This window comes from Marmota marmota, unplaced genomic scaffold (genome assembly GCF_001458135.2).
Source record: "Marmota marmota marmota unplaced genomic scaffold, marMar, whole genome shotgun sequence".
In the NCBI taxonomy this organism is placed as follows: Eukaryota; Metazoa; Chordata; class Mammalia; order Rodentia; family Sciuridae; genus Marmota; species Marmota marmota.
Window position 1 is genome coordinate 10,219,462 of NW_026000051.1, and position 24,798 is coordinate 10,244,259.

The window sequence follows — 24,798 nt, forward strand, 5'->3', positions numbered from 1 at the left end:
ACAAAATCAGCAAGGTGGGCGTCCTCCTCCACCCTGAGCAGTCTGGTCCGCAGGAATTAGAGATCTGATAAAAGAGGAGACCTGTCAAATCAGTGATTCGCAAACAATATGTTTTTTACCCTTTAAACTCATATTCTACACCAACGCTAATTTCCATAACTTTTTGATTCATGTACATAAATTCATGGGGAACAAGTAGCCGTGGGTGTGTGGGTGTGCGTGCACACCCGCTGTGTTTGGATTAAAAAGCAGAAACGATTCCTCCATACAACCAGTTTTGTAGATGCGCAGCGCCTAAGGGCGGGCTGCGTCCTGATTGCGGCCACTGTCTAAACTTGGGCGAGCCTGGCAGTGCCCTGGGCTCTTTGCAGGAATCCACGAGCCGGTGAGACTCGGGGGGCAGGAATTCCCGCCGGCTAGGGGCCGCGGCGGGTCCAGATCCCCGGGGTGGGCTGGTTTCCGCGGCGGGCGCTGCACTATTAAGTAAGTGCCATCGCTGCACCGGGCTGGCACGCGGCACGCGGAGGAGGGGACTGAATACTGCCAACGGGAGCTCGGTGCCGGCCGCCGGCCTCAGTTTCCCCATTCGAGGAGCGTCCGCCCCGCCCCCGGAGCGAGCGGGGGCTGTGGGGACCGCGGCTTCCGCCGGCCTGGCCACGTCCTGGGCCGCCCACCGGAAGCTCCCGGCTGGTGGCGGGGAGGTCGTGGCGACGCGGAGGTTGGTTGCCTTCCCCACCCAGCCCGGGACCGCGGGGTGGCTCCGGCCCCGCCAGCCGCGCACGCCCCAGCTTGCGCTCGCACGGGCGGGGCTCCCCAAGTGCCGGCCTCGCCGCGCCGGACCCTGGTACCCGCGCTGCCAAGCCGGTCCCCAACTCACGGTCCCGGCCCTTCCTGCGGGCGCCTGGGGTACCCCTGGGGCCCGTTCGTCCTGAAACAGACACGGGCTGGTGTTTCTGCAGAGCTCTGCGCGCATCTGAAATTGTGACTGTGGTGAAACGACAGTCACCTGCCCTGGGGGGCGTATGGGCAGGGCTGGGGGCGACAGACTGGCCACCGGCATCGCGGAGCAGGGCCGCAGGGGCTGGGTCGGGGACGGCGGGACGCGATGGGATCGAAAGCCCCGCGCCCGAGGGTGGCCACTGAAACTTGCCAAGGAAAGCGGAGTCTGGGCCCAGCGCGCCCCAGGACCAATGGGGAAGATTGGGGCACGTGACGCTGGGGACTCCGCGTGCGCGAATCTCCGTGGGTGGATCCACGGAGAAGAATCGATGGAGGTTCAAGGTGGTAGGGAAAGTGGGCAAGGAGACCCACGGAGAGCAGCCAGAGACGCAGGAAGGACTCCATCCAAAGGGGTGCGGGAAGCCAGGAAGGAAAGGATTCCGGAAGGAAGGGCCAGAGCAGTCGGTAATCTTGGGGAAATGGTTTCCAGGAGACTCAAGCACCTGTGTAGACAGTCTTTTCTAGAAGGTCTGCCGAGAGGGGAGAAAAAATAGTTGTGAGAGGAGGATTTGGAATGAAGGTTAACAATTTTAAAGCACATGTGATTAGAGCAAAGCTCTGGGCTCGGGCATGCCCTGGAAGGTAGCTGAACAGAGGACCTTGTGCTTGCTAACCTCTATTAACCTGTGCTTATTAACCCGAGTCACTGATTTACCTCTCCCCGTTCGCTCATCTGTAAGATGAGGATAATGGTGATAATATGTGCCTCTTGGGGGGGGGGGGCATGTAGAAATTAAATGAGATGGTGTATGTAAAATACTTAACAGTGCTAAAAAGTAATGCCTTTATTTTTTTTTTTAACTTATTAGAGCAGCTCGGGCATATTTTGATGCTGTTGGGATGGAGCATCTAGAGGGAGTGGATGACAACTGGCCTGTCAGAGGGGACAGAAAGGGATGGAAGCTGCATGGAGAGATAAGGCTTGGGTTCCTCTTCTATCCCAAACCAAGGGAAGGAGGGGCAGGTGGGAATGGAGGAAGTTTGCATGTTGGGGCATGCAGTTAAATGTCTGATAATTTGAACTAGAGTGGTGGGCTGAGAGTGCTGGGCAGGCTCAGGTGAGGGTGGAAGTCCTGATCTACACTGCGGCCATAGGACACAGTGACTTCTTTGCCAACAGCCCCTGGAAGCCCAGGAAAGGTGGGCAGTTGGGTTTATTGAGGGCAGGATGACAACATCCAACCTGCCTTGCCCACTTGGGAGGCTCAGATTAAGTTGACAGATGTAAAAATACTCTGTGTAATTTACCATTTTCATCTTCTTCCCCGATTTTGAGGAGTCAAGGGGCTATGGCCATAATATGAGTAAAATGTCAAAGCCTTCTGAGCACGTCACTTGGACCATGAACTGTGTTCTACTCTCACCCACCATCTCATTCACTCATCATGAACAGTTGGGTGAAGCGGTATCACTATCCCCATTTTTATAGATGCAGAAACTAAGGTTCAGGGAAGTAAAGCCCTTGTGTAAGGACTCTTAGCTAGTAAGTGGTAGATCCAGGATCCCAACTCAGGTCTGTCTGACCTCAAAGCCCCCGATTGGAAATCACTTTGAATATGTGCAGAACCCCAGTGGCAACTCAGTGGAATAGACAGATGTGCAAGGGTCATCTTTTCCATTGATCATCAAGGGGAGCTCGGCTTGGAGGCTCAACCCAGCTGCCTTGCTTATGACTCTTCTGTGGCTGAAGAACTCAGACCCTGGAGACCCATAGCCCTGGTGCGAATCCCACTCCACCACTAGAGACTCTGTGACTCCAGACCAAGCATCTTGCTTCTCTGAACCTGTGTGTGACTGCAGAGGCATTCCCAGCAGGTTGTTGTATGGATTGGAAGGGAGCAGACAGTAGACGCCAGGAGCACGGTTCCCACGGTCCACTTTTCCTGCAAATATGTCTACATTGGCTACTGAGCCCCCACTCCCTAAGATCTTTATTTGTTTAGTGCTTTCTTCTCAGAGCAGGGAAGTGGTGGCGCCTGACCCGAGCATGTAGCCACCTATGACTTCCTGAGTGGGGCTGTGGGGAGAGAGCCCAGCGAGTCTGAGGTCCTAAGGCCTTGGACTTCAAAGAAGGGGCGGGCTTTGTTTGTCACTGTTGTGACTGGTGCAACATGCCACCAGCAGGGTTGGGCTGTCAGAAGAATTTCTGCTCCCTCTTCTAGGCTTAGTCACAGAGTTGCCGAATCCTAAAGCCCAGAGACAGACCACCAGTTGAAACTTGCTTTTTTTTTTTTTTTTTTAAACAGGTGGGGTAACCAAGACCTACAGTGAGAAAGTGACTTTTCCCTGAGGTCACCCAGGTAAAAGTGACAGGGCAGAGCTAAAGGACCTTGAACCTGAATTTGGGACCAGCCTCCAGGACCCTGGGGATTTCCACCAGAAGGTGAGCATCCCACTGAGAATTTTACACTGCTCAGAGGTCCCAGGGGACAAGACAAGTGGCCAGCTGTGGCTTCTACCGATATGCCCCAGGGAGGAGGCAGAGGAAGCCAGCAGCAGCCTGCGGTTCTCAGGGGAACTCTGGCTCCTGAAAGTCTGTGACCTGCTCCTTTTTCTCTGACTCGTTCTCTTGCTCTTTCTCACTCTAAAAAATGACTGGACACTCCTGAAGCCTTTGGTCACCATGCAGGGGATTTTTCTCACCACGAAGGGTAATTCCTGCTCCATCCCTGCTGTGACTCAGCTGTGACGTTGAACTACACACAGCCAGAGAGGAAAAGATCAAATCACCAGAGACTCTGCTCACCAGAGAGGTGGCCCAGGCCAGAACCCTCCTCTCCTCTCCCCACGGACTCCACAGGGCTGCCTTCTGGCCTGGAGCAGCTTGCACGGCCCCCAAGATGGCCTCCAACTCGGCCAGCAGCCCCCACCAGGCCCCTGATGAGAATGAGTTTCCCTTCGGGTGCCCTCGCACTGTCTGCCAGGACCCACCAGAACCCAGGGCCCTCTGCTGCACAGCCTGTCTCTCTGAGAACCTGAGGTGAGGGGACGAGAAACAGGGGGTGGGCAGGACGAAGGTGTTGGGGAGGGACCCCTGATGGAAGGGAGGCTGAGAGGAGCCAGGGACGTGGGACAAGTGACTGTACCTCTCTGGGCCTCAGGGTCCACACCCTTTTCTCCTTGATGCTGCCCCTGTGGCTGTGGGTAGAAGGAGAAGTAGCCACAGAAAGATTTCAGCCCCACAGTGTCCACACTCCAGACCCACCTCTGCACTCACTGTGTGGCCCGGGGCAAACTGCCGGTGTCTCTGAGCCCCAACTTTCTTGTCTGTAAAGCAGTTTTCTGCCTTGCAGAATTGTTACAAGACCTAATGAACAATACTCAAAAAAAGCTCTTCTAATATTGAGTATTCAGCTCCTTGGTGAATGGCAAATGGTTCAATAAATATATCTCAGTACTTGGCTGGAAACCCTTTAAAGGGGACAAAGATAAGATAAAAATACGTATCTATGTAGACATTTATATTTAAAATTTGAACAACTCAGAAGTGTATGACTTCAGTGAAACATCAGCATCTTGCCTTAAGCAACTGTTATGCACCTGCTGTATGTCAAGTACTCTTTCCTTATGTCCTCAGGACAACCTCGAGGGGTGAGTACTATTATAATTCTGTTTTACAAGTGAGGACCCTGAAGTCTTGTAGAGAGATGAGGTCAGCTTGCCCCAGGTCAGTTTCCTGGCATAAATGTGCTCTCTCGAGAAGCCATATACTGTGGCCATGACCTTTTCTTTGGGGCTTTTCAGCTTAAGGTGGGAAACCTGAATCAAGCTGAATGAAAATTTCAAATGTGACAGAGAAGAGGGAGGCAGGAGGTGTGGGAAGGGGGCAGAAGGTCCCGAGAATGGAAAGGGCAGGTGGGGGAGGGAAAGGCACAAAGCCCCTGAGCACAAAGAGGCTTCTGTCCTGCTCAGAACTCATTCCACCCTTGGCCCATCCACAGGCCTCCAAGGCCTCAATTTTCTCACCTGTAAAATGGGTTAAGTCAGTAAAAATCACCTGGGGACTTCATAAAGACACAGGTGCCCATGTGTAACCCAAGTCAGAATCGGACACCCTGTCCTAACTCCATGCTAGATGATAACTGAGACCCCCTTCTTGTTCTAATAGGCCATGATCATCTGTAATCACCAGATATAAGAAACCAAAACGCAATAGAAGGTGCTGAGAAGAGTGACTTAATTACATGTCCTCAGTCCCTGTCTGAATTCCCAGAGCCAGTTATATTTTGGAATTCAGAATTTTTTCACATTTTAGAAAAGCAAGTCAGCATATTATGTAATTCTTCCAGCAGGGATAGGGGGATTACCCTGTAATCAAGCACTTTAATGTTTCTACAGTGAAACATACAAGTAGTCACATCAAGTGGGACCAGCAAGGGTCAGTTCAGGTCAGGTTTGGCTGCCAAGGAATTTTCCCACAAACCCACAGAAAAACATGGATGCCCCAGGCTTTGGAGGTTTGAGAATGGCGGCTCCAGGATTCTGGACCTGTGTGACCGCTGCTGTCAGCCACCATGCTGGGCAAGGCCTGGGCTTTTAGAGCTGCCAGCGGAGTGGGTGGTGCAGGGAGTGGACGCCACACTCAGGGCATTTGCTCATGTCTCCCCAGAAACAGCCCAGATGGGATCTGTCCCAAATGCAGAGGGGACAACCTCCAATCTGAAAGCCCAAGGAGCCTTCTGACTCAGGAGAAGGTATGTTGGCACAGCCAGGAAAGAGCATCTGTCTGTTCTCTTGATTTGTTCAGGTTGAGGCCAGCTGCCCAGATATCCCCTGACAGGTGCACCCTCTTTTACCTTGAGTCTGGACTGAATTCACTTTATGAGCAGCGAGGAGATTGGCGTTCACCGTGGGGAAGCGTCTTCCCCAGAGCCACCTGGCTGGTCTGTGATAGAGTTAGGCTGAGAACCACGGTCTAGACCAGCCGTCCACAAATTGTGGCTCCGGTGCCAAATCCGGCCACCACCTGTTTTTGTACAGCTCAAAAGCAGAGAATGATTTTTATATTTTTAGGTGGGTGAAAAAAAAAATCAGAAGAAGAATAGTATTGGGGGATCCATGAAAAGGACATGAAATTCAAACCACTGTGTCCATAAAGTTTTATTGTCCATAAATAAAGTCACACCCACCCATTTACATATTACCTGTGGCTGCTTTCTCCTTGCAATGGCAGAGTACTTTCCACGAGACTTCAAAGCCCAAAATACTTACTCTGAGGTTCTAATGGAATAAATTAGCCAGCCTCCTGATGCAGGGATAGACCGTTATCAGCCCCCTCTTAGGCTCTGCCAAGCTGTGCATCTAGAAGTAAGAGACACCTTTAAAATGTGAGGGGCGAGGAGATGTTCTCAGACACCACCATCTAGAACTCTGCCCCTGCAAACTAGTAGAACTCTCCTGGGTACCTGCACAGCCCAGAAGTTTCCACATCCCATCCACTGGTTTATGAAAAAAATTTTTTAAAATAAGCATAGTGGGCTGAGGTTGTAGCTCAGTTGGTAGAGCACTTGCCTAGCACATGTGAGGCACTGGGTTTTATCCTCAGCACCACATAAAAATTAAAAAAAAAAAAAGGTATTGTGCCCATCTGCTATAAAAATATTTTTTAAAAAAAAATAAGCATAGTGAATTTTTATAAAGCTAAATTATCTCCATTTATAGAATCAACACTACTCTGAGACTGTGTCCTTCCTGGACATGTCTTTGTATAAACAAAATTCAATAGTAGATGATAGTTTTTGGTAAAACCTTTACCAGGTACAATAAAAAGATAGCAATCTTTATGTTAATGTAGTCTCCCAAGTAAAGCAACAAAACTCTCGTGGGCCTGTGAATGCAAACAGGTAGGAATCACTGCTCAAAATCCAACCCCCTCATTTATTTGTGAGACCCGAGGCCCACTGGGGAGTCTCAGTGGCCATCCTCACTGCCCCTCTGTGGGACAGACGTCTGGCTGCTTTTAGACAAAGCTCCCTTCTGTGGAGATCAGGAGGCTGGCATTTGAAGATGGTTTTGGATCATTCACTGCATGGCTGGAGGCAATTCCCAGGCGCTGTTTCTTCCTCTGTAAAGTGAAGATGTCAGGTTGGTTCTGCGGGGCCTTTGCAGTATCTGTGATGTCCAGGCTATGGGTCAGCAGCTGCCTGGGAGCTTTTCTTTGCATTTGCTGAGCCAAAGGCTGGTGCGTCTCCCTTCTCTGTGCTGGTTGGTTCCTGATGTTCAGAAAGTTCAGGGGAGATTCCTGCCCTACCGCGCTCTGGCTTGGAGGGCTTTCCCGAACCTTCCTCAGCAGCCCTCCTGGGGCAGGATCAGGTACACTTTCTTGGGCCGTGTAGGAAGGATTAATTTGAACCACTGACCCATGGGAGAACTTCTTGAGCCTCCCGTTTGGCTGTCGTGCTGGAGAGAGGCTTACACTCTGGGGACTCCGCGGGCCCTGTACAACCCAGTATGCAACTTGCTGCCTTGAACTAAATGGCGCGACGTTTGGGGTGGAGCGACAGGTGTTCCAACAGGCTCTGGGCATAGGGGCGAAGGCCTGTTAGATGCAGGCAGACCCCCCTCCCTTCTGGCTTCCCCACCCAGCACAGTCATCTCTGCCCTGCTGAGAAGGAGCTGGTGGGGCTGAGTCAGTGGGCTAATCACCTGCACAAAGCCACAGAGTGGAAAGACGAGGGACTCCTCTGGCTCCTGCCCCTGATGGGAATTTGGGGGGACTTTTGACCAAGGGAAAGCAGGTGGTTATCAGTGGATACTTTGCATCTGTGGTGATGCCTAAGTTGGACTGTGTATCTGGGGGAAGCCAAAAAGTGGAGACAGGGTAGAGAGACTGGGCTGGAGACCAGGGGAGCGAGGCCCAAAGGTGCCCACCCCTGCAAACACGCCGTCCGCTTATCAGCTTGTCTGCATCCTCTGACTTATTAGATTAATACCTCCCTCAGAGGGGCCCGGAGTCCTGCACCGGCACCTGGTGTAAGTCACACGTATTAGAGGGTTAACGTGACCTGGTTAGAGGCTTGGTTCTTGCCTGGAGTCATCTATCTGAAGAAATAACAGTGAAGGATGAACCAGTGAGTGGAAAAGAACTTTGTGTGCCAAACCCCCACAGTGGGAGTGTTTCTCTCGCTCCCTTCCCTCTCTGACCCATTCACGAAGGTCTAAAGCAAGCTGGCATCTGATGCCAGGGGCTCGCAATAGTGCCTAACTTTTTCTAGAGTCTGAAGATGGTAGGCATTTGTGCCGTCTAGTTCAATGTCCACCCCGTGCTGGACCCCTGCCGTGAGGCTTCATGTCCTTCCAAAGACAGGGAGCTCGTGACTCTGTGAAACCTTTGTCCACGCTGGGGGACTCTGACAACTGCAGTGATTTTTTTCTTTACTTATGCTGAGCTAAAATCTGTCTCCTGTGAGGGCCACAAAAGGCAAGTCAGCCTCCTGTCCCCAGGGCCCTTCCTGATCTGGGGTAGACACATACCACATCCCTGTTGCACCTGTATGCCTCTGGGGCAAATGTCCTCCATCTGTGTCCCCTGAAGTGTGATGCCTGGACATGAACCCCTGACAGTTTACATCTGTAAGCTCACTGACCGACGGGCATCCTGTGTGGTGGGCGGTGGTGGTGTCCCTACTTTACCGATAGGTAATATATCAAGGCCCAGGGAGGAAGAGATTTGGGCATCTGGACCAACATCACAAAGCAAGAGGGAGGCAAAGCCAGACTCCAACTCGTGCTCCCGCCTCCTACCCTGGAGGCATCTTCTCTATGCGGTCTCCAAATGGGGGCTGACCCATACCCCCAAAATGTGTTGTGCGTGCGTCAGCCTTAAGTGCTAGATCCCACCGAGTGCTGTGGAGGACAGGATTGACTAGGGCCACCTTCAACCAGGAGAATCAGGCAGGGCTTCCTAGAGCTGAGGACAGCAGAGAGGGAACTGGCCCAGTTATAGAGGAAGGGCAGGAACGGGCAGCATCAGACAGCCAAGTCCCCCTGGAGCTAGGGTGTCTCCCGGTCAGCACCAGCTGAGGCTGAGCAGAAACACACACACACACACACACACACACCCAGCCCCGGGCCTCCAGATCCTCGGCCAGTCTCTGTGCCCAGTCTAGTATGGTGGGCAGCACCTGGCACATGCAGAGCCTCCTTGTTCCACACAGTGGCTGCCAGAGGTGGCCCTTCAGCTCCTGGCACCCTCCTAACACATTCTTTGGGGGTTCCCAGGTCCCTGAGTGTGGGCCTCCCACGGGGACCTTCTGTGACCCGATCACAAAGGGCCCGGGTAGCCAGGCTGGTGGGGAATACCCACACCCAGAGGTCCCTCAGACACAGAGGGCACGTGCTCCCCAGGGGCTGGCATGCTGTTTTCTCTCTTTCTGTTTCCTCCTCAGAGGAAATTCCTCTGCCAACTTTATTTTGAGCAATTTGCAAGCAGCGAGGCCATTCACATAGGGTCCACTTGTGGCTCCAGGCGTACTCTGGGGTTGGCCTGGGACTGATCCCCTGTTATTCCTCTGCAACCTTCTGTGCCACTGGTCCCCGCCTTCAGGTGAGGTGAAGGCTCCGTGATGGGGAGAAAGGACCCTGGACGTGGCCCTCAGGCTCTGGGCTGTACCTCACCTGGCCCTGTTGCCTCCTGTGAGTCCCTGACTCCCGCCCCCATCCTCCTCAGAGCCCTGTCCCTCTCAGAGTGCTTAGGCCCCCAGAGCTACACAGCTCTGGGAGAGCAGCACAGCCTCGCCAAGGCTTGGAACTGGGGGAGAGAAAACCCAGACTCAGCTGGCGGCTCAGCCCAGTCTCAGTCTACGTGAGGCAGCAGCTCATCCAGCCCCGCCTGCCGCCAAGGACGGTGCCGGGACCCACGAGGCAGCATGCAGAAATGCCTCGGTCCTCTGTCATTGCAGGACGTTCTGGGTACGCACACATCTAGGGACGTTCTTACCCATCTGAAGAAATCTGATAGAGTTTCATAGAATTAGTTGTCACAGCTTGCGTCGTGGGGGTTAAAAGAGATGCATGTGCTACTGGGTAGAGGCCGGTCATCTGCAGGAAGAATGTTAATACCAGTCATGCTACTGCGAATGGCTCACATTTATTGAACGTGGTATCAGGAGAAAAATGTGCCAGGGATGTCCGCATCATAATCCCTGAACCTGTCGATGGTGCTCGTGGCTGTTCTCTACTAGGGCCGCCTTAACTAAGCACCAAGACGGGGTGGGCAGACCCTGGGCATTTGTTCTCTGAGTTCTGGAGGCTGTGAGGTTCCAGACAAGGTGCTGGCGGGGCTGGATTCCTCCGTGGCCCCTCTCTGGTTTGTAGGTGGCCATCTTTACTTGGTCTTCTGCGTCTAAATGTCTCCTTCTTGTAAGGGTACGAGTCCGATGACTGCACCCATAATGAACTCATTTTAGCCTGTGGCCCTGTCTCCACTGTCTGACATGCTGGGGGGGCTAGAACCCCAACATGTGAATGGCGGGGGCCCCTCAGCTCATGGCAGTGGCAAAAGAAGGCTGTGGCTGTGATTAGATGCAGGATTCGAGGTAGGGCAATTACCCCGGGCTCCCTGCGTGATCACAGGGGTCTTCCCAAGAGGGCGATGAAAGTCAGCAAGCCATACTGTGCACCGGCTGTGAAGGTGAAGGAGGGGACCCCAAGCTACGGCTTGAAGCTATGGCAGCTGCTAGAAGCTAAAAAAAAAGAAGAAAATAGATTCCCCACCACCATATCCAGAGGAAACGCAGTCCTGCCATCACCTCAGTGTTAGGACTTCTGGCCTCCAGAACTGTAAGATAATAAATTTGTGTTGTTTTAAACCATTAAACACTCCCAGAATTATTTTGCAAGAAATAACTGATGCTAGCACACATATGTAGTGTCTCATTTAATCTTCACAATGACTCTAAAGGCGGGCACTGTCATCCCCATGTGACAGATGGGGAAACTAAGACAGAGAAGTTAATGACTCTCCCAGGGCCACCTGGCTAGCATGTGAAGTGACAGAAAGTTTGTGTGCTGCAAACCCCAATCCACACCCCTAAGCCCTTACTCTCTGAGGAGGGAGTGATGGCTGATGAGACAGGGCAGCCTGGCTAATCTCCGAGGCCCCTCGAGTCACCCTGCCCCTCCTCTTCCTCCAGGATTCGACTGTTCACAGCCCACACCTGTACACACACGTCATAGTGCCACCCTGATGTCTGCTTGGCGTTTTACCCCAAGCTGGCTTCCCTGTTCATCCACACCATAAGGGCTCTGCCACAGAAGGACACACCTCACTCAGGGGACGCTTCAGATTCCACTGCTAGCATGGCCACTGTCACCTTCTTACCCCTCTGATGACTCACTCCAAGCTTCAACCTTAGAACTGCAGAGGCTTTGAATCATGGACGCGTGGGACTCGCAGACCCCGAGATCCCCCAGGTCGTTTGCCCAGCTCCCGGGCCCCTCGGCATCAGGCTCCTGCTTCCCACCTGTCATCAAAGGGACCTGTGAGGAGAGGGGGGCTCTGTTGCCCCTGACTCCCCAGAGCCAGTGTCTCCCTGCCAAGGCTGCCCTCTGCCCGTCTCCCAAGAAGCATCTGTTTTCTTTCTTTGTTTTTGGCTGGGAACAACTTGTCCCTGAAGCCCAGGACGGTGGGGCAGGGTGGGCCCCGACTGGTGGTGCATGAGTCCCAGACCAGCTGCTCATGACGCCCACGGCCCTCTGCTTATTTTCCTCGTGCAGAGGGATGACTAGTGTCCTCCTCTGTTCTTCCAGATCCCCTTTCACTGTGCCCCACAAACTCGTTCCTTCGAATCAAAATAATAAAGCTGTTGAAAAGTTGAGCTATTATTTACATGCAGTCAGATTTACTTGTTTTAAGTATACAGTTTGATGAATCCTGGTTAAAGCATAACACCATCTTAACGGTAGTTCTGCCCTGGAAAAAGCTGTCCGTGTCCTTGCGCCGTCTCCTCCCAGCTTGGATCAGCAGCCCATCTAATTTCTACCACTGTAGCCTTGTTTTTTCTAGAATCCCTAAGAATGGAATCAAGGGCCGGGGGGGGGAGGGGGGCATGCACCTGTAATCCAGCCACTTGGGAGGCTGAGGCAGGAGGATCACAGGTTGGAGGCCAGCTTTGGCAACTTAGCAAGATACTGTCTCAAAAAACTGAAAGGACTCGGCAGGTAGCTCAGGGGCCGACCACCCTGGGTTCAATCCCTAATATCAGGGGAAAAAAAAAAGAGTAGAATGGTATGTCATCTTTTGTGTGACTTCTTTCATTTAGCGTAATGTTTCAGGGTTCGCCCATGTCGTCTCCTGTTACTATTTAATTCCACCTGGTGGATGAGCGGTGTTCTGTAGTATGGATGCACATTTTATTTATCTGTTCACCACTTGGTTACATAGATTGCTCACAGTTTAGGGCTGTTCTGAGCAGAGCTATCAAGAACATTCTTGGGCTGGACATAAGTTATCTTAGAAGGATGGTTCAGCCTGATAAGATGCCTCCACGGTGTCTGAACCCAGCAGCACGAGAAAATTCTCCTGCTTCCTTTCCTCGCCAAGACTCGATCTCGCCACAGCTTAATTTCATCTGCTCTAGCAGGTGGGGAGTGGCATTTCACTGTGGTTATAATTCGCCTTCTCTGATGACTGGTGACACAGAGTGTCTTTTCACGGGCTGATTCGTCATTCATACGTCTTCTTTGGTGAAGTAGCCATTGAGTATTTTGCCCCCAGACCAGTGGGGGCGACCACACAGTGATGAGCACAGAGCCGTCCGTGTGCAAGGGGTCCTGGTGCTGCTGAAGATGACAGCAGGGGCCCTGGTCCTGTTTTGAAGGAAGGTCATAAAAGGGCTGCGGCTCAGAGGGTGGAAAGGAGTTGTCCAGGCAGAAGGAACAGCATGTGCAAAGTCATGTGCCCAGCCCACCTCCTGCCCTGATGGAGCCTGGTGCTGTACTGAGAGCCCTAAGGGTGACCACAGGGATCCCCATAAAATGTCCTCGGTGACACCATTATTATTTCCAGGTTCACCCTGAGGTGGCTAAGGCTGGAGTCGGGTGTCCCTTTGCAGCTATCGGCTGTTCCTTCAAGGTAAGCATCTGCGTGTGTCCACTGTGGTCGTGTCCTCTGGGTCTTTCTTCTTGAACCCCTCTGACATTTTCCTATAACATCAAGCTGCTCCTCTGGATGTCCCTTACACCAGTGACTTTCCAAATGACAGGTCTCTCTGTTAAGTCATCATAGTGCTCAGGGAAGTTCTTCTTAATGTCTCACCTAAGCCTTGCTGCAGGTCATGAAAGTGACCCCCACGCCTCTCTCCATGGTCCTGACTTGGGATTGTGTGGCAGGGAAGGATGGCTCTGTAGAGGCTGGGAGGCATGTGGTTCACCATGGGCACATCTGGTGCCGGGTCCTCCTGAATCCCTCCCACGGCACAGAGAGCCACTCCCCTGGGCTGGGGAAATGGGTCTGACTTCCTGGGTGGCCTTTGATGCCAGGACCCTCCTGGCCCATCCGCCCCTCTCCAGTGATGGCCTCTGCTGTTCTGCAGGGGAGCCCGCAGGCCGTGCAGGAGCACGAGGCCTCCTCCTACGCCAGCCACCTGAGCCTGCTGCTGGGGTTCATGAAGCACTGCAAGGCCCAGCTGGGCCCTGGCCTGGGCTCTGGGCCCATGGCCCTGGAGCAGAACCTGTCAGACCTGCAGCTGCAGGCGGCCGTGGAGGTGGCGGGGGACCTGGAGGTGGACTGCTACCGCGCCCCCTGCTCCGAGAGCCAGGAGGAGCTGGCCCTGCAGCACTTCCTGAAGGAGAAGCTGCTGGCCGAGCTGGAGGAGAAGCTGCGTGTGTTCGAGAACATCGTGGCCGTCCTCAACAAGGAGGTGGAGGCCTCCCACCTGGCCCTGGCCGCCTCCCTCCACCAGAGCCAGCTGGACCGTGAGCACATCCTGAGCCTGGAGCAGAGGGTGAGCGTGAGAGGCCCTCAGGGTCAGCTCAGGGAGGCCCCTGCCACCCGTCACCAGAGCACCAGGCCGGCCTCCCCCTAACATTCACAGAGCAGAGGCGCCCGTCTCCTGGGCCCCAGGACCTTCCAGGCAGAGCCCGGGGTCAGAAGCCCCAGTCAAGGTCAACCCCGACCCCATCCAGTGCTTCAGTTCCTTTGCCGAGCTGCTCCTGAGATAGGGCGCTCCCTCCCGCTCCGGGCAGCTCATTCTGTTGCTGGACACTTTTCACTATTAGAAAGTTCTTTCTTCTACTAAGCTCATGTCTGTCTGTCTCCCCTGCACTGTTCCTAGCCCTGGCCCCCAGGGTCCACAAAACAAGTTCAGGTTCAAGTCCCTTCAGAGATGGATAGTCAGTGACTACGTCCTAACCAGCCTTTCCTTCCTTAGGCCAAATGCCCAGGGTCTCTCCTGTCCTTCAGAGCCTGTTGTTTCCTGTGGTCTTCATATGCATGGGCTCAGTCTCTAAAGGATCATATTTGCTTGGAGCCAATATAATGGTCCCAGGTCCCAAATATAGTGATCCCAGGTCCCAGACTGACTCCAGATAATCCACCCATCTGTCTCCTCCTTTATTCCAGAGCTTATACTTTTCCTGTCATATCCAGTCACTATGCTAATGTTGCTTTTTATTTTGTAGCAACACTACATCATTGTCTCATACAGAAGGAGGCCTGGATTTTAGTTTTGGCTCCACTACTAACTTACAGAGTAGCTCTAAGCAAGTCACTTTCTCAGAACCTCAGCTTCCGCATCAGTAAAATTAGGGGTTAAATTTTCCTTAAGGGCTCTCACTTCAGTTCCTGGCTCCCTCACCTGAGGATAGTTTTGTTCTTTCAGATTTCGTTGGGAAATCCCACTAGCAAGGCTGGGCACTGCTTAGAGTGGCCAAACAAAGCCTTTATTTATGAAACTTGCCGCAGGGAAAAGGTACATCTCCTGAGGACCTTGTCTTCTCCCCAGCAAACTTCCTGGCTGTCCTTTTACAGGCTAGCCCCCTGCCAAATAGGAACACGGATGAAGTGAGCCTAGGCCCAGCTGGTCGGAAAGGCAGGCCATCAGGCCTCCCAGACCATGGTCAGAGCCTTGTGAGAAAGTGGAGGAGAGGCCAGCTGAGCGAGGGCCAGGGGCGAGGGCCTCCCCAGGAGGGGCCAGGGGAGCTGCTTCCTGATGGATGACTAGGAGTCGGCCCCTCGCAAAGGAAGGGAAAGGGACTCCTGGCAGGAGACGTGCCAATGCAGATGTGTGTGCCCCGGGGGATGGGGAGCAGGACAGCAGGTCAGGGGCATGTCCGCTCCACATCCCGCCATCCCCACCTCGTCCCCATGCCGGGCTCCGGTGTCCCTGCCTGACTGGGCTTCCTGCAGGTGGTGGAGCTGCAGCAGACCCTGGCCCAGAAAGACCAGGCTCTGGGCAAGCTGGAGCAGAGCCTGCGCCTCATGGAGGAGGCCTCCTACGACGGCACCTTCCTGTGGAAGATCACCAACGTCGCCAGGCGGTGCCATGAGTCCGCGTGTGGCAGGACCATCAGCCTCTTCTCCCCAGGTAACAGGGCACAGTGACCAGGTGGGCAGGAGCCAGTGCTGAGACAGTCCGCGGGGCCCGTTAGGCCAGGGCCTAGGATCATGCTGAGACCGGGGACAGTGGGCATGCTGTGCCCTGACCTCTGGCCCTCAGCCACACACAGCAGTCAGTGCGTTCTGAAAATAGGAATAAAAATCGTTAACCCAGAGGCTCTCTGTGTGAAAGAAGGTGCAACGTGAGCCGCAGTCCGTGCAAATAAGGGGGATACTGTGGGACCCACCCACGGAGAGCCCCGGTCTGCAGTTAGACAAGGAGGGAACTGGGTCAGACCCGCTCACGCTGGTGTCCGGTTGGTCTGACTGTGGGCAGCTCATGCATGTCCTGTGCATATAACGCTCCCATTCCTGTATACGTGGCTTCGGCCCCATCTGTACTGCACCGTGTGCTGGGGCCTCCTGGGTCACCACTCAGCGCCTCCGTCACCTGGTGCCCGTTTCCTCGACATCATTCTGTAGTTGAACAAACTGAAGCCCAAGAAGGCTAGATCCCACCAAGGCTGCACAGAAGCCAGGTGTGGAGCATGTGCTTCCCCCTCCCCCCGCCCGCCATGTCACTCCTGTGTGTCCAAGTGAACCGGGAGGGGCCAAGAAGGAGGAGGAGTCCCACCGGTCACCTGTGAAGCTGCTTCCCTCAGGAGACTGGGACAATGGCAAGGCAGCAGAGGGCTACACCCCAGAGCAGGACCAGGTCCCAAAGCCGTTTCTTCTGCAGGGTGGACCTCTTCATGGGGTGGCCTCACATCCTGCCCCCATGTGAGGCTAGACCTTTCCTCCTCCATCTTTCCACAGAGGGGACAAGCCAGCCTGCCTCTGGCTTCCTGCTCCACCAACACCCGGTGATGAGTCAGACCGTCAGCCTGTCCCTCCTCCACCACTTCCTGCCTGCCCCACACCCTGCCTCTGTCCAGGGAGGTGCCACCAGAGCTGCCAGCTGTGGGAACTGGCTCCGATGGGATGGCCTTTAGAGCTGCCCAGGGCGAGAGCCCAGCCATTGGCCTAGGACAGCAGAAGGGACCAGTGTTGGGAGGTGGGGTCCTGCTCTGCCCCCAGCCCGGTAGCCACGGCAGCCATTCTCCTCCGCGGGCTGGTCTCCAGGATCACATGCAGGCTGGTGAGAGCAGGGTTCTCCAAGAGGGTCCTAGAGCCAGAGCTTGTTCTCTGGTATCCCTGGAGAGGTTTTCAGAGTGCAGATCCTCCGTCCTCACCAACACCACAGAGCCAGAGCTCAGGGCGGCCCTGCGTCTGTGATACAGAAGGCCAGCCGACAGCCATTAGGCTGCCCGACCTCGGGGAGCCCATCCCTCTTTGACTCGCTCATTGAGAAGGCGGCCAGGCTCCCACGGAGCTTGCCTGGTTCTGAGCTGCTGACCCTGGGCGCACCTAACTGCAGTGCCTGGGTCTCCTCATCTCCACCTCCGAGCTCTGCTGACCCTTCCTCTGCCTTGCAGCCTTCTACACTGCCAAGTATGGCTACAAGCTGTGCCTGCGGCTGTACCTGAATGGGGACGGCACTGGGAAGAGGACCCACCTGTCACTCTTCATCGTGATCATGAGGGGGGAGTACGATGCTCTGCTGTCCTGGCCTTTCCGGAACAAGGTATGGGCCTGGGCAAATGTGGGGGGAAGGGCAGACGACCTGTTTAGCCATGAACTGGCCGAGTGACCTGGGCACGTCCCCACCCCCTGTGTTTCCAGTTCCCCCTATTTTAAAACAAGAAGCTGAGTTTGGATCTAGTCAAGGCTCCCTCCAGCCCCTGAGCCCAGCAGCTAAAATGTCCAGAACATGGAGTTCCCGAAGGGCAGGCGTGTGCAAGTGGAATTCACAGGGTGGCCTGATAAGGAAAACGTCCAGGAGGAGGTGCTCTGAGGCTAGGACGGAGTTAAGATGACCAAAATCCAGAACACTGACACCACCACATGCAGGGGAGCCCATGCCGTGCTGGTGGGAATGCAGAATGGCGCGGCCACTTTGGAAGACAGTATGATAGTTTCTTAAAAAGTTAGCATGCTCTTGCCCCACGATCCCCCAGTCATGCTCCTCGGTGTCTGCCCAGAGGAGGTGAAAACATGTCCTGGACGTTCATAGCACCTTTATACCTAACTGCTGACACTTAGAAACAAGCAGGGCATCCTTCAGCGGGAGAACGGGCCAGCTGTGCCTATCCATACAATAAAGCATTGCTCCGTGTGCATGCGCTGTCCAGCCACGGAAGGACGTGGAAGCCTAAGTGCATGTTGCTATTCAAAGAAGCCAGTCTTGAAAAGCCAGTCGTACTGTCTGATCCCCACTGTGGATCATGAAGACAGGAAAAAAGATCTGTGGTTTCTGGTCAGTAGGGGAGAAAAAGGAAGAAAGAGATGGAGCCCAGAGGATTTTTGAGGCCCACAAAACTATTCCATATGATACTGTGATGATGGACACACGTCCTCTACATTCTCAAAACCCACAGAATGCACCACACCAAGAGTAAACCCTAATGTGAACCACGGGCTCTGGTGGCCAACAGGTGCTCGAACACGTTCATCTTTGGTAGCGGGTGCACCTCTCTGGGGCAGGGTCTTGATAGTGGGAGAGGTGCCGGTACGGTGCTGGGGATGAAAAATCTCTGCACTTTCCACTCAGTTTTGCTGGGAACTTAAAACTGCTCTAAATAATAGTCTATTAAAAATGTTTAGGGCTGGGATTGTGGCTCAGCGATAGAGCGCTCGCCTAGCACGGGCGGGACCTGGGTTCGATCCTCAGCACCAAATAAAAATAAAGGCATTGTGTTGTGTCCATCTACACCTAAAAAATAAATTTTAAAAAAATGTTTAAAGGAGAGTCAGGAGAGGCTGGGTATCCCGGCAAGTGAACAGCAGCATCTAGTGAGGGGAGGTGTCAAGGCTGCAGAGCTCAGCTGGGGTGGGGAGCAGCCAGGTGGGTCAGTAGGCAGTGGTTCCCAAAGCTACTGCGGACGCTTTTTAAAAACACCAGCACTGAGACTCGCTCCAGCAAGTGGTAAGTGCTGAGCATCAGGACGGTTAACCCGCCCCAAAGGGATTCTAACCTGCAGCCAAGTTAAAGAACTACTTCAGTAGGAGAAGCAGCTTCAGTTCCCGACAAACATTTCAGGGACATGTGCCAGGGAGAGGGGTTCATCTGCTTCTTAGGAGAGCACACATCTGCTCTGTGAATACCAGAATTCAGGTCAGTGTCACCGGGCTTTGGTTGACAGCCCTGTCTGTTCCTGCCTCTCTGCTTGGACCCAGAGGTTCCAGCTGTGGTTGATGAGTCAGAAGTTTCTGAGCCAAAGGGCACATTTAGGATACTGAGTCCAGCCTCCTGCCCCACCTTCAGCCCCCAACGGCCCAGTAAACCTGACTGTGGCATTGGGACACCCTCCAGCCTGCCTGCTGGGTGGGACAGCTGATCCTAATCCTAGGACAACCCCTGAATCTGCCCAGAATACCAGGTGCTTCCGTTTATGGGGGTCATGCAGTACCCTGAGTGTGTCCTTACATGGTTTCCTTGACTCTAGTCAGACCCAGCTAAGTGTCACTGGGGCCACACAGGCAACGGGCACGGAGCCCTCCACTGCCGCAGTCTGGCTGGGCCTTGGCTGTGGCCCTCAACACTCCACCCGGGCCTCCAAGCCCCCCATCTGGGCCTCCGAGCCCCACTGCTGCCCAGGCCTGATCTCTCATCTGTCCCTGCCCTGCAGGTCACCTTCATGCTGCTGGACCAGAACAACCGTGAACATGCCATTGACGCCTTCCGGCCCGACCTGAGCTCAGCGTCCTTCCAGCGGCCTCAGAGTGAAACCAACGTGGCCAGCGGCTGCCCGCTCTTCTTCCCCCTCAACAGGCTGCATTCGCCCAAGCACGCCTACGTGAAGGACGACACCATGTTCCTCAAGTGCATCGTGGAGACCAGTGCTTAGGGCAGGGGGGCCCCTGAGGGAGGACCAGCTGAGACTGGGGGCCTGGCACCCACCACCCCGGGACACAGGGTGGGCCAAGACTGACATGATCTGTGCAGGACCGGTAGGTTCACTGTGACCGCTGTCAGGATGGCGTGACCTTGGGCTGGGCCCGTACAGGCAGAGGACTAAAGGAGGCGGGCGGGGTGCTCCCCTCCATGCAGCCCGTGCAACACTGGTAGGCCCAGGAGCGGCTCCACCCTGAATGTTGATGCACCCCGAGGGGCGCCCAGTGAGCCTGAGCAGAGAAGCTTGCAGGATAGGAGGTCTCTGCAGGGCCCCAGTGGAGAACTGGCCACACGCTGTCTCCCTGCTCAGGGCCAGAACAAGGACCAGGGGAAGTGGCAGGAGCCAATGTGGGTTCAGTCTGTCCAGACCTGGACTGAGGCCCTCGTCACCGGAGGACCACGTGAGGGAAAGGGCATCAGCCTGGAGGCTGCATTTGTGGACCTTTAATGTTTCTTAGAGCCAAGGAAGCCCCATTCCACACCTGCTGGCCCAGGGTAGCCTAGTGCCTCAGGGACCCCTGGGACATTCAGGAGCCTCCCACCCTTGGGTCCCTCCCTCACCTTCAGTGCCACCAGGCAGGCTGAGCTGGCCCACACCTCCCCCTCCCCTGGGACCTGGAAGCTTGGTTTCCCCTGTGAGCAGACACAGCCCCTGTGTCTGGTGTCTCCACCAGCCAGAGCCCCCCTTCCCTTCATCCAGATAAGACCAGGTCACTGCAGGCTCCGGGGAGCAGCCGTTGAACGTGGAGAAGGGCAGGGGGCAGAGACTGCTTTCCACTTCCCCTGCCTGGAGGCCCCCGTTGTGGGGCTTTCCAGAATCCTGTGTCCAGTTCACTATCCAAGTTATTCACTTCTCAGGTTTGACTAATCGGGACCGCTGGGCACCGGGCAGAGGTTGACCTTTTAAATATGTATAACAACCAAAGAAAGAATGTTTTTTCAAATCTCTTTGAGGATTTCATCCAGTATACAGTCGTGGTCATCCCAAGCCACACTTGAGAAGGCCGTCACTGAGCTGGAGGTGGTATGGCCAGTTTTGCGGGTGGCATCAGAGGCCACTGTGCCACAGGCACATTCCCCCTCGGCCTCAGTCTTCTCCTTTCTGTAATGGGGAGACCCTCCCCAGCCTGCCTCCCGTGGTGGGTTTTGTGATAATGCTCAAGGGAGGTGACACACAGGAGGGGCTGGAGAGAGGAGCCCCTGCAGCTTCCTGCCTGTCACAGTGGTTGGTGGCCCTTGCTTGTTTTCTCGCCTCCCAGGGGCCCTGAGACTTCCCATGCCACTTAGGGCATCAGGTCAGGCCCTGACCCCTCACCCCTGCAGCCTCCCGATGGCTTACTGGGGCTGCGATTGACTTCAATCCTCAGGGCTTCGGGTTCTCATCTGTGAAATGGGTCATTTGCCTGCCTGTTTCCCCTAGCGCAGGGTCTGGGAGATCAAAAGACCTGACAAGAACAATTTTAGGGGAGGAAAAGCGTATTTGGCGCTGTTGGTTTCAGAGGTCTCAGCTCCGTCCTCTGCCCGAGGTGACGCAGAGTATCGTGGTGGAGGAGAGCATCTCAGGACATGGCAGCAGGAAGCAGAGAGAGAGAGACTACTCTGCTCATCAGGGACAAAATATATACGCCAATGGCATGTCCCCAATGCCCCACCTCCTCCATCCACACCCCCTGCCTACAGTGGCCACCCAGTTAACCCATTCAGGTGGATTAACACACTGATTAGCTTAAGGCTCTCCTATCCCAATCCCTTCACCTCTGAATGCCTCACTGTTGTCTAACACATGAGCTTTGGGGGACCACCTCATAGCTGAGCCGAGGCACGGGCATCCGGGTCGGTAAGGTAAAAGCTTCTCTCTTGCTTGTCCTCCCTGGAGAGTTACCTGTCTGTCCCCATGCACATCTGGTGGGGGTGAGGGCAGCCTCACGGCCATCAGAGTGTTCAGTGTCCAGAGACTCCGTCCTCTCTGCTTGGACTTGGCCAGTCGCCTGCCATCTCTAGACTCCACTGTGGACGGTGGGCGGTGGCAGATGCAGGCCAGTTGCACTGACCTCGCCGGAGTCTGGGCACTGTCTGCTGGACTGAGGGAGGCTTCTTGCCACTGGGAGTGTTGGTGGGGTCTTTGCTCCGCCCAGGCCCCTGCATCTTGGGGAGCTTAGGATCTGGCCCTGCCTGCCCTCACAGGGCCACTGGTCAACATCCTCACAGCCCATGGCTCTGTTCCTGGGGTCAGGATGTGCAGATCACTTGAGACCTTATCCCCAGCCTCAGCCTGGCGTCTGGTCGAGATTGAATGCGTTGGAGTCCAGTTTTGGTGCTGGTTCTGTTACTTAGCATCCTCGGGCAAGTTATGTAACTTCTCTAGGCCTCAGTTCCTCATCTGTAAAATGGTGCTAGTAACTTCACCCTTACAGGGGTGTTGAGGAGTTGAAGTCAGGCAGTGCACGGCAAGAATTGGTAGAGGTGGCTTGGTGAGCTTTCTAAATGGCATCTACTGTTACTTCCACGGCCACTGGTACCAGTTCAACCCTTGGCCTTCAGCCCACTGATGGGAGCCAGAAATCAAGACCATAACACCCCCCCCTTCCCAATGGTCTGGCTCTGCCTCCCAATCCCTGCTGACCTCAGGCTGGTCCTTCCCCTTGCAGGGCCTTGGCCACCCGCCTAGATGTAAGAGGGTAGGAACCACAACCTCTTCACCCCAGGCCACAAGAAATGGCCCAGAGCCAGACATTCAGGAAGCAGTGACTAAGGGCTATTCCACAGGCTGGGCACCCAGTCCCTCGGAAGTTGATTCTGCAAAGCCCTGATCTGCAGCTGGCCAAGAGGGAGTAGATGCCCCACCCCCTGGGCTGATGCTGCCTAATGGTGAGCTGAGTGGGCAATGTGCCCAGCGCTCCTTTTGGATTGCAATCAGGTGTTTTCAAAGCCCGCGTGGCCCTGGACCCTGTCCTTCTGCCCAAGGTCTCTTTGCAGGTCAGCCTAGGTTGGGGTGGAGCAGGAATGAAGGGGTGGGGGTTGGAGGGAAGGAAGGACCTGACAGAGACAGAGCTCCCCTCCTGCTCCTGTCTGGCTCCTGCCAGTGGCTGGCCCTGTTCATAAGTGTGGATGACACTTTGGCTCAGCAGTAGTCTGTCTGGGGGCACCTGTGGAGACTGTGAAGTGAGCACCCAGAATCTCAGGCCTGGGGGAGCCTGCAGAGAGTCTGTCACTCCAGCCACCTGCCCACTGGGAGCTGGGCACAGGGAAGGTGCACGAGGAGCTCAGGGGGGCCAGCACCAGGCCCCAGGCTCAGTCTTCTCCCAAGTCTCAAAAGGCTCTGGCCTGATCCTGTGCCCCCGACAGACCACCTCACTGCCCCACAGGAAGAGCAGAGCTGGGGGAGGGCTGAGCCTTGGGCAGGACGTTTGCCAGGACGGAAAGCCTGCTAGCTGCTGTCCCCAAGGCTTTCTAGAAGAAGGCAGGGGACAAAAAGGCTCTGTGGGCTTTGCAGGCACCTAAGGTTCTCCAACCCGTCCAGGGCACTGCAGGCCAGGCAACCGGGGTGCAGTAGTTCTCGCCCCTAAAGGCAGATCGGCCTTGGCTAAGCCATAGCTCCAGTGTCGGGTGTCTCTGTGACCCTTTTACACAGCGCTCCATTTCTGGCCCTGTTCGCCTTTTTGCCATGGGGCAGGGAACCAAAGCTCAGAGAGGGCACGGGGAATGTGGCAAGGTGGACCCGGCTGGACTGTCAACTCACTGGGAACCTCTGGCAAGCTCTTCTTCACTCTGGGCCTCAGTTTTCCCATCTGTAAAATGAAGCAGGTGAACCATATGGTCCCTGGGGCCCCTCCTTGAACTGAGGTCTTTTGCATGGGGCAGCAGCACCCCTAACCTGCCACTAGACCCCCTTTATAGATAAATAGTACCTTCACACTGGTAGCTCAGTGCAGATTAGCCTAGGCAGGGAACACTCTCCCCTCAGCCTCCAGATGAAGCGCAGCCCTGCAGGCACCTTGACTTGGGCCCCATAAGTCTCATGTCAGATTTCTGACCTCTGGAACTATGAGAATAGATTGTTACAGGTTTAAGCCCCTAAGTTTGTGGTCCTGTTACAGCAGCCACGGAACACTGATGCCCATGGCAAACTGTGGCTACACCAAATTGAGATGGCGTAAGTCTAAAACACATAAAAGATTTGGAGGACTCCATAGAAAAGAGAATTTAACTTATTGTTTATTTTTTATATTGATGACATGCTGAAATGATAAAAATTTTGACAGATTAAATATATTATTGACATTACCTTCACCTGTTTGTTTGTTTTTTTTAACTTGCCTTCTAGAAAACTTAGAATTACATCTGTAGCCACTGGACAGCATTAAGGGTCTTTCTCATTGGCTCAGCCAGGAGGAGCAGTGTTCTGCAGCCAGCTCTGTTGGAACTGAGGATAGGGACCTTCCCTAGGAAAGGAATCCCCCCGTCCCTACACCCACTGCAGGTGAAGAGTCCTGCTCCCTACCCCCTCTCCTTCACTCCCATCTGCGTCTGGATCAGGCCATGTCCTTCCAAGATGTGACAGCTATTTTTAGTGCTCACAGCCTCAGCACAGCTGATTTTGAAGCTTGCTGGATGTGCGCCAGCTCTGGGATTTCCATGTCCCTGCTAATGGGGGTCTTGGGAGAACCTGATTCCATAGCCTGGAGCCTTCCAGGGCCTGTGAGCAAGCTCCCAACACCCTGGAGGTATAGATGATCTTAAGCCACATGCTTTCAGATGATAGAATCAAGGCAGAAAGGTCTGTGCAAGCCAGGAGGTGGCTGAGCTGGGCTTGGAAGCAAGGTGTTCTAGACTGAGGCTTCCTCCAACATTTCCCAGCAGCTGGGGCTGTGGGTGCTGCCCGCTTAACTCTGAATGATTACCAGTCTCACGTAGGCTTTCTAAGGGGGTGTTCTATGCCTTGGAAAGTATTCTTCATGTGTGCATGATGCTGGAGATTGAACCCAGGGCCTCGCACAGGCTAAGCATGCGCTCTGCCACCGAGCTACACCCCAGCCTTAGGAAAGCATTCTAAGTGGGACAAGAGCAAGCAATTGATTTGGTGGGTGGGTAGATGAGACTTGGCTTCAGGTTGTACAACCCAACATCTCCAGTTGAAGTGAGTCAGAATAATAAAACGGATCCATACAAACATAATATCTACCCAAAGCCAGGGTTGCCTGGTTGTGGTTCAGAACCCGAGCCCTGGCACTGGGAAGACCTGGGTTCCCATTCTTGTCTCATCTCCAGC

General features: G+C 54.5%; 1 protein-coding gene across 10 annotated transcripts; it reads left to right on the forward strand.

Moving 5' to 3' along the window:
- Window positions 1-244: 244 nt before the first annotated feature.
- On the forward strand, window positions 245-23,813 carry Traf1 (TNF receptor associated factor 1). Of its 10 annotated transcripts, none has more exons than XM_048813193.1 (10): window positions 370-385; window positions 1,809-1,963; window positions 3,246-3,382; window positions 3,611-3,979; window positions 5,609-5,693; window positions 13,007-13,072; window positions 13,533-13,943; window positions 15,347-15,524; window positions 17,011-17,159; window positions 19,264-23,813. In XM_048813193.1, exons 4-10 carry the CDS (start codon window positions 3,840-3,842, stop codon window positions 19,480-19,482), a joined length of 1,248 nt encoding a protein of 415 aa, XP_048669150.1. In that variant the 5' UTR covers window positions 370-385; window positions 1,809-1,963; window positions 3,246-3,382; window positions 3,611-3,839; the 3' UTR covers window positions 19,483-23,813. The 10 variants fall into 10 exon arrangements, with proteins under 10 accessions (XP_015353154.1, XP_048669150.1, XP_015353151.1 ...); XM_048813191.1 differs by lacking the exon at window positions 370-385 and adding an exon at window positions 610-718; XM_048813190.1 differs by lacking the exon at window positions 370-385 and adding an exon at window positions 1,267-1,404.
- Window positions 23,814-24,798: the final 985 nt, after the last annotated feature.

Excerpts from the sequence above, each read along its gene's own strand:
- Traf1 (XM_015497668.2), top strand. The coding sequence starts at position 3,840 with ATGGCCTCCAACTCGGCCAGCAGCCCCCACCAGGCCCCTGATGAGAAT. Across the intron at positions 13,944-15,346 it reads TCCTGAGCCTGGAGCAGAGG|GTGGTGGAGCTGCAGCAGAC; the intron begins GTGAGCGTGAGA and ends GGCTTCCTGCAG. Across the intron at positions 15,525-17,010 it reads CATCAGCCTCTTCTCCCCAG|CCTTCTACACTGCCAAGTAT; the intron begins GTAACAGGGCAC and ends TCTGCCTTGCAG.